This window comes from Atta cephalotes (assembly GCF_000143395.1).
Source record: "Atta cephalotes unplaced genomic scaffold scaffold00006, whole genome shotgun sequence".
Classification (NCBI taxonomy): domain Eukaryota; kingdom Metazoa; phylum Arthropoda; class Insecta; order Hymenoptera; family Formicidae; genus Atta; species Atta cephalotes.
The window spans coordinates 2,715,746-2,724,007 of NW_012130070.1; the positions used below are offsets into that span (position 1 = coordinate 2,715,746).

At 33.4% G+C, this 8,262-nt stretch overlaps 1 protein-coding gene across 1 annotated transcript in view; it reads right to left on the minus strand.

The window, feature by feature from the left end:
* LOC105626662 (homeobox protein orthopedia-like) overlaps nucleotides 1-7,392 on the minus strand; it is a 44,722-nt gene extending 37,330 nt beyond the window's left edge. The window contains exons 1-2 of the mRNA XM_012207956.1: nucleotides 7,347-7,392; nucleotides 889-1,023 (exon numbers count right to left, since the gene is read on the minus strand). Of these exons, the coding sequence (XP_012063346.1) occupies nucleotides 889-1,023; nucleotides 7,347-7,392 (181 nt within the window). The remainder of the gene's footprint in view (nucleotides 1-888; nucleotides 1,024-7,346) is intronic.
* Nucleotides 7,393-8,262: the final 870 nt, after the last annotated feature.

Sequence of the window (8,262 nt, forward strand, 5' to 3'; positions counted from 1 at the left end):
CAATTTATCGTGATGATTACGAAATATGAACTGATAAATGATGGTTAAATGAATACCGCGTTATACCTTTTTCAATCTATTTAAACACTTCTCCCAAATGATATAAAAATATACTATTGCACTCAGCAGAATGGTTTCGCCTTCTAACTCATAATGAAAACATCGCGCAATCCGTTTTGGGAATATATCATACACTTAGCAGTTGCTCATGTAATATTCGTGGAAAATCGATGCGATTCATCTTTCCATTTACCATCCAGATAGTTAAATGAACAGATGAAATCTGTCAATCATTCACAATCGTGAATCATTCACGAATTCAATACTATCTTAAAACGTAAATAAAAGACGCATAAAGTAATGCAATTAAATTCTTCGTGTTAAATTCCTTTTATTTATTCATTCCTTTTTAGCATCGTGACACTATTCTACTATCAAAATTGTGAGATGAAAGGTTAAGGATGGTCTCTATTAGGTCTCTCTCTGCAAAAAGTGACTGGAATTAAAAATTTAAATCTTCCATATAAAAATGAATATTATAAACAATTTAACATCAATATTTATATTTAACAACTTAATAATTTGAATGAAAATTGTCTCATTTTATCTTAATTATTTTTTAAAAACACACATCTACTTCTTAATGAAATAATTTCTTATCGATATTCTAAATTGTGCCGCCAAACTATATTACTTTCAAACACAATGTTCATAGACAAATTTTCATATTAAAATCAAATTTAATTTTGTTAAAAAATACATGCAATACATCCTTAAACTCGTGATTTGCACGTTAATCGTTTCCCTTGAATCGTGTCTCTTGAATGATTGTTGAGGGGAAGAAAATGAAAGGTTTTGCAGCAGACACGAGAGCGAGCTTATACGTACCTGTGCCGGGCATAGTCATGATCAGTTCCTGATGAAGCGTGAGGCCACCACCCGCGGACAGACCGGAGCCCAGATTCACACCCAGCACGCCGTGCTCCTTCTCGTACCGCTTCAGATCTTGTGCATCCTTCGCTCCTACGTGCCAGCGTGCGGCGACGAGATGGATAAGTAAGAAGGCAGAGAAAAAAAGAAGACACGCCGCTTCAGTTTTCTCCCGTCTTTTTTCTTTTTGCCGGGCTTCCTCGTGCTCCGCACATGCCTCTCGCTCGCCCGCCCCACGCGCCCGCTCTACGTAGTTTAAATTTGTATAGGAGCAGAAGCTGGCCGAGGGGTGTACGGATCACTTAGCGAGGAGGTGCGAGAATCGTCACCGTATACTCCGGACTTCTAAGCGCGCAAACATACGTCTCAATACTCAATACATATTCGTTTGCAAGTAGATGTACGCATAAACGTACGTACATATGTACACCTCGTGTCCGTACATGCAAGCGTATGTGGCACGGCGTACGTCATGTGCATACGTGAACGCATTGCGCATCGTTGTATCGCGGAGGGTGTCCATCTCACAATCAGATCAGAACACCCACACTACTCTATGTGTCAGATCGCAGGTATCGCACGTCGTTGTGCATTGTCAAAGATGCTTACGTAATTTACGAGGTAAACTAGTTTAGTCAGGTACAATCACAACGTTCGACGCGTCTTCTGCGTCGACCAAGGAGGAAAAGACCACTCGTTAAAAATTTCCACCCACGGAGAACGACAAATGCGCAATGGAATAAATGTGATGGAATAAATGCAATGCTACGCGAAAAATATAGAAAACACTATAACAGCTCGTACAAAACGGTTATTATTAGTTTTGACATTTATATTGACATTTATATACGTGATAAATTTTTCGTAAAATTAGACGTTTGATGCAAAGATTTTTTTTTATTGACTAAACGATCTTAAACGGTCGTACTTTTTCTAAATTTCTGTGTAAATGTTAATATTTAAAAAAAAACCAATAAAAATATTATTGTTTATTGTATGAAAAAGAAATTTCCTGGAAGATCTTTTCACTGTACATTTTATACAAATTCGTTATTTAATAATTTGATTTAAATATTCATACTTTCAATAATAAAATTAATACAGAATAGAATATATAAAATATTCTATCAGTTTCGTTTGTGTGCCCATAGATATAAAGTTATATAGAGATACCGAGAATCAATATTGAATTATCAAGCCATCGTGTAGTAAAACTTAACTGAATGAATATCTTTATATGAATGAATTTTATGACAAGTCATTTTATGATAGAACTTCTTATTCGCGTTATAGAACTTAATGATTTTATTTTATTATATACAATTTGATGGTTCCGGTGTTTATAAGACTTCTCATTTCATAAGAATTCAAATTCTTATACGGATTTATTTTTTATCTTCCTCGAGATTCTCCGTATACAACAATGATAAACTCTATTATCAGACACACAGAAATATCAGTGTAATCCCAACATGAATCACAAAGTATATGAATCATAGCACATCTTCAAAAAAAAACAAATCTGCAACATTTACTTTGCGTAATTGCCCGTATTATTTCGAGATAATTTCCCTCTAGTTAAAGATTATTTAATTCCGCATTAATTGACCGGATTATCGAAGATAATAATCAAATTAAAATGCTAATCACCAAAGGATCGCGTGGGACGCAGCTAAGCATTCGTTCTACACGTGTATTTTTTCGCTCATGGAGTATCACGGTAATTCAGGATACGTGAAGCGGCTATAGAAAAAAAAACGAAATTTTTATAACGCTTGGCCGCGCGTTTATCGACATTTGAAAACTTCGTGATTGACAGCCACCCGCTTGAAACGTCTGAATAATAAAGTCATAAATCACATTACTATTCGGAAATGTCGTGACAGACGTATTTATTCGCGTGTCACGCTTGCGAGCTATGCCCGCGTTGTCTCAACGGATTGGCCAATGCACCAAATACAATTAACGTATATCATAAAAAATTTTAACGGACACACTTTAAGTGTGGCGAAATGCGCGCAACGTTCCCAAATCTCATTTTTTGATAAATTGAAGGGTGATAATTGAAGACGTATCGACGTAGTCTGCGAATCGGCCAACCGTTAGTAAGTATATGTTTGATCTTATTTGACGGAAGACAGATATAAAATGCAATTTATGAGAAACAAGTCCAACGTCGGTGTGACGTCCCTCACGTTCCCGTAAACTCAGATATAATTATTCCGGACGATTACGATTTGCACGAAATCGAGATCCTATTTGAATAAAAATGAATAATTTCAAAAGAAATCCTTTCGCCATTCGTATGCGTTGCCATAATTATTCAGTTCATTCGATAATCGCAGTATAACGTTAAGTTAAAATTAAACGAGAAACAAGTGTTTAAATCGCATGGTGACAGAATAAATATGATGGAAAAAAATCAACGCTTAACGTGAAAAAAATAGAGCTATAACTTTCTTTTAATCCAGTTAACGTGTAGCGCTTTACTCAGTTCTCACCACCTGCAACATTCTAACTCTCTAAACCGTTCCTCAACTTCTCGCGTAATGTAATCAGTGTTGAGGTAATTAAGATCATCAAACTCGAGAAGCGGCTTTCTTGAGATGGAGATCGAAGACGTGCAACGTCACGTGTTACCGGCACATTTCACTATTCTTTTGTGCAATTTTCTATCCTGAATTTCTTTACCTGACAATTTTTTTTCATTTATATAATTCTAAAAAATAAACCTTGCAAACAAATTTTCCTAATTTAAAAATTTTCTTAACTTAAAAAATGTCATAAATTAATCTAACTCACTATAATCAAAGAAAACATTATAGAAACCATATATATGTAAAAGTAAAATAATTAATAAGATTATTTTATTCTCATACATATACAAGATAAAACTCAAATAATTTTATTAATTATACAATAATAAGTAATAAATAATTTATTATTTATAAAAAATTGCGAATTATACTTTTATCATGATTTTATGTAAATGCCACACAAAAAGATAATAAAAATACATTTTATATAAAAATAAATTTAAAAAGTATTAATTTTTGCACGTCGCAAATAATAAATGCAAATGAAAAACTAATATACGAAATGTGATTCTATGAATATCTACAGATAAATAATTCGTAGTAATAAATTATACTTTTATACAGAAATAAAGAAAGAAGGGTCAATAAGGCCACTTTTGTGCCCTCTACGAATTTCCGTTAAATAATTTTTTTTGTATTGTATACTCATTAGGAATGTGAAAAGTAATCATTACATGGAGGAAAAACCCATCCATAAAGTCCTAATTAATTATTAGTTTAGACATATCGCTACTTAAATCCTTTTTCATGATTAATAAGCAAATTAATAAAATATTTTTGTTCATTATACTACTCTACCAACGTATTAACGTCATTTTAAACTATCTATCATCCCCAAAGTGAAAAAAATAAATTTTTTTATTACTTTTAACGAATCGATACCCATTAAATGTTGAGGCCCACAGGATCACTCATAGTGATCACTGTTTGTTGCCTATAGGCTTAAGCCTCTACACCGCGTCAAAGTTGTAATCATAGAGAGATTTTTTATTTTTATTAATTTTTGTGTTTTTTGATTTTTGTTTTTTTTAATTTTTTTTTAAATTGAAAATCCCATTATTGTAGTATATGGATATCATTTGATAAGTACATATGTCAAGAATAATAAAAAAATTCATTTCTTCATTATAAGCTGTATTCATCTTCACCTTAGGAACGATAGATAATCTAAAATGACGTTAACATGATGGTAGAACAATATAATGAACGAAAATATCTCATTAATTCACTTATTAGTCATAAAAAGGGCTTAAATAGGTATGAGAATGATATATCTAAATTAATAGTTAATTAAAGTTTTATGGCTCGAGTTTTTTCTCATATAATAATTATTTCTAACATTCCTACTGATCATATAATACAAAAAAAATTGTTTAATGTAAAATCGTAGCAGGCACAAAAATGGCTTTATTGACCATCCTTCTATAAAAAGCATTAATTTTTGCAAGTCGCAATATTGCAGTATAAATAAAAAACTAATATAAAAAGTATGATTCTGTGAATATCTATCAATATGATAAATATTTCGTAATAAATTATACGATATTAATTGCAATCCACAGTTGTGGTAGGATTATTCACAGTGGATTAGCCGGGCGAAACAGTCCCTACACGAACCGACGGGTGATGAAAATCAAATTGATTAAGAGGAATTCAGATTCATTTGAAATTTATCTTTTTTGTAAGCATAGAATTAAACATACTGACATGATTAGAAATGAATTTTAGAAATATAATTTCATAAAAAGATGAGTAAGAATAAAAATTCGCATTAAATGATGCAAAATATAAAATATTAACAATTGTCAAATGTATTAACAATTGTATTAATAACACTTATTTAGCGATATATTATGATCCATTTTATTAATTGTTTGCCTACTTTTCAATTCGCTATCAATAATTTACATTTAACCGCTACTTTCTATATATTTTAGTCGATGCAATTAACATACTGAAAGATGATATATGGATATTTCTATTATAAATTTCACCGTAAACGGCAAGTAATTAACTTTAACGGAGTTATGTGACCTATAATAATGCGCATGTGAAAGATTTAGGATTTAAAATTATAGTGGAAGGATTTAAAATTATATATAACTAAATTTATAATCGATCTATTTAATGAAGATCGTTTAGCGTTCGATATTTCTTTCCGTTAGATTCTATTTCATTTTGAATATCTTTTATTATAATAGCACGCTTACAATTAGACCGGGAACACTCGTAGTACTCATAATAATGTCTGATTAATTAACAACGTCACTTTCAATTGTGATTGTTAATTGTAGCAAACCGACATAATAATCCCACGTTACGTGAACAAAAAGCTGACACGTTAAGCTTGAAATAAACTAGCTTGCGCACTTATAAAAGCTGTGAAGAAACACGCTTCTTATGGGACACCTGATGCTACAACGGTCCTCGACGCCGCGTTTGAATTCTAAGACTGAAGTATCAAAATTTAACACTATTATATCATTATTGTGCCATCACTGGTCTTCTCTCATTTCATTCTACATTCTCAAAGATATAAAAGCAAAATTATAAGTGAAAGCGATGTTTAGTGTTTCTTTTTAATATTTCATAACCTCAACACAGAAATGAAATGCACTAATAATTCATTGAGAAAAACGTTTTTTTAGTTATGTAGTATATATAAAAGTACAAATAAAATGTATTTTGTTATACTAATCAGAATTTTGATTGTGATTAAATTTCTGGTTGTCTCGATTAGAACATATGATAAATTTAATTATAAGTGTCTGATTTATATTTTTCTGGTTGAGTCTACCAGAGTTCCAACTTAATCAGAGTTTTTCTTGTTATATTTGTCACGATAATGTTGGTCATAAATAAAATATTCAGCACAAATAAACACCAAATTCGCGATCAAGATAGAACTTAATGCTTAATATGTTTGTTTGAATTTTATAATTTCCAGTTTATTATTATTGTTGTTACTATTCACTTTCATTTCTTTCCAACTTGTATTATAGTTAGAAAAATTTAATATTTTTGTCGGTACCGCTTTTAATGTTATAGATGAAATAGGCTGCCACTATTAAAATCGATGGATATTCTTGCGACTGGCACTTAATCCTGGAAGCCTGTATTAGATACGAACACATGTTTTTTCACACCGGTTAAAAATTTGTTTAATTCGATATACGGAACACACCGGATTGTAAATCGGAAGCGACGTGCCGTCGGCAAAACATCAATGGCTTCCGAAGAATGGCTGGTCGCAAGTTCAATGCTCGTGATTGAAATGCATTTGTTATACATGATTAAGTGAAGTAATGATCTTTCAAACATTAGAATGATCCGTGATTACATAGTAACATAACAGATAACTAAAACGTGATTAATTCTTGTAATGCTAAAAATATGATTATAATAATTGATACGATGAACGTGACCGACACATAATGACTTTAATTTTAAGTCACAGTTAAAAATGGACTAATCACAATACAGTCCATAATTGCGTGTTAAATTCATGTATTCATAACCGGTCCAAAATATACACTCAATTATTCTGGAGAACATTTGAACTATTCTTCTCAGTAGAGTTTAAAGACTTTTGAAGAACTTGGATTTAAAACGCGAAAGAAACGCAGTGGAATCGTGAATCTCGGCCAGCTTGAGGATTTCTAAGGGAATTGGAGCTTATTCTTAACACACAAGGATTGTTTTAACTGACGTTCGACGGAGATCGGTGGTATTCGAGATCGCTAATTCAATCCCAGCACAGTTTCGTTGACGCACACTAATCAGATGGGATTTTCTGACTCAAGTGTATACGGTACTTACCGGAGATACCGTGTACGGAACCACCGGCGGTGATATTGTTGAGCATGCCGCTCAACCCCGGGAGCGTAGCTCCGATACAGCACGCGGAAGCGGAAATCCGCGCAACACCGCGAGCACCTCACCCTCAACTCTCGAGGAAGCACGGACAAGAAAAAAAACTGCGACTGCGACTGACGGCGCGACGCACGGAGCCTTTCCTGGATGAGTATTTAGATGTATAGAGACGAGCCTGAGGACCGGCCCGTGCCTCAGGAAGGCAAACAGCGAACTGGCCGACTGCCATATCCGAACTCCCCCACTCACGCCAGCTTGCCGGATATATCGACATCCCATTCGTTTCAAAGCGCCCACCGTCGATCTCTCGCTTCAACTACCGGCTCGCGAGAGTCCCTACTACCTCGCTTCTCCGCTGGTGGGCGTGATATTAAATCGCTCCTATCCTTCAGATCCACACTAGAATCCAGGAAGGTAGCTAGCTGCAACAGCGCCTTTCTTCCAACTCTCGCATTTAACAATCAGAATTTTATTTATTCATTTATTTTCAGCAGCATATTAAAAATATTAATTTATCAAAATTAATTTATTTTAAATTAGCAATATCCATTATTTGTCCAAGAATATTAAAATGGCGATAATGAGATGGAATTTCGAGTAGTACTGAATTAATTCATCCCTTTAAGAGAGGGCTATTATGTTTAGGTATATATTTTCTTGTCTTCTGATAGTTTGAAAGTTTCCTCTTAGGAAATTCATTTAACAATGTTAAGAGTTACCACGATTATAGCAGTGCAAAAGTTGAGTAGTAACCGTGCATTCACCAATCGCTTCAACAAGACACGAGATCGCTTCGACGGAAGAGTAAAAAGAAAAAGATATGACAGTCGGTGGCGACGAACGCAGGGAGCGAACGAAGAGT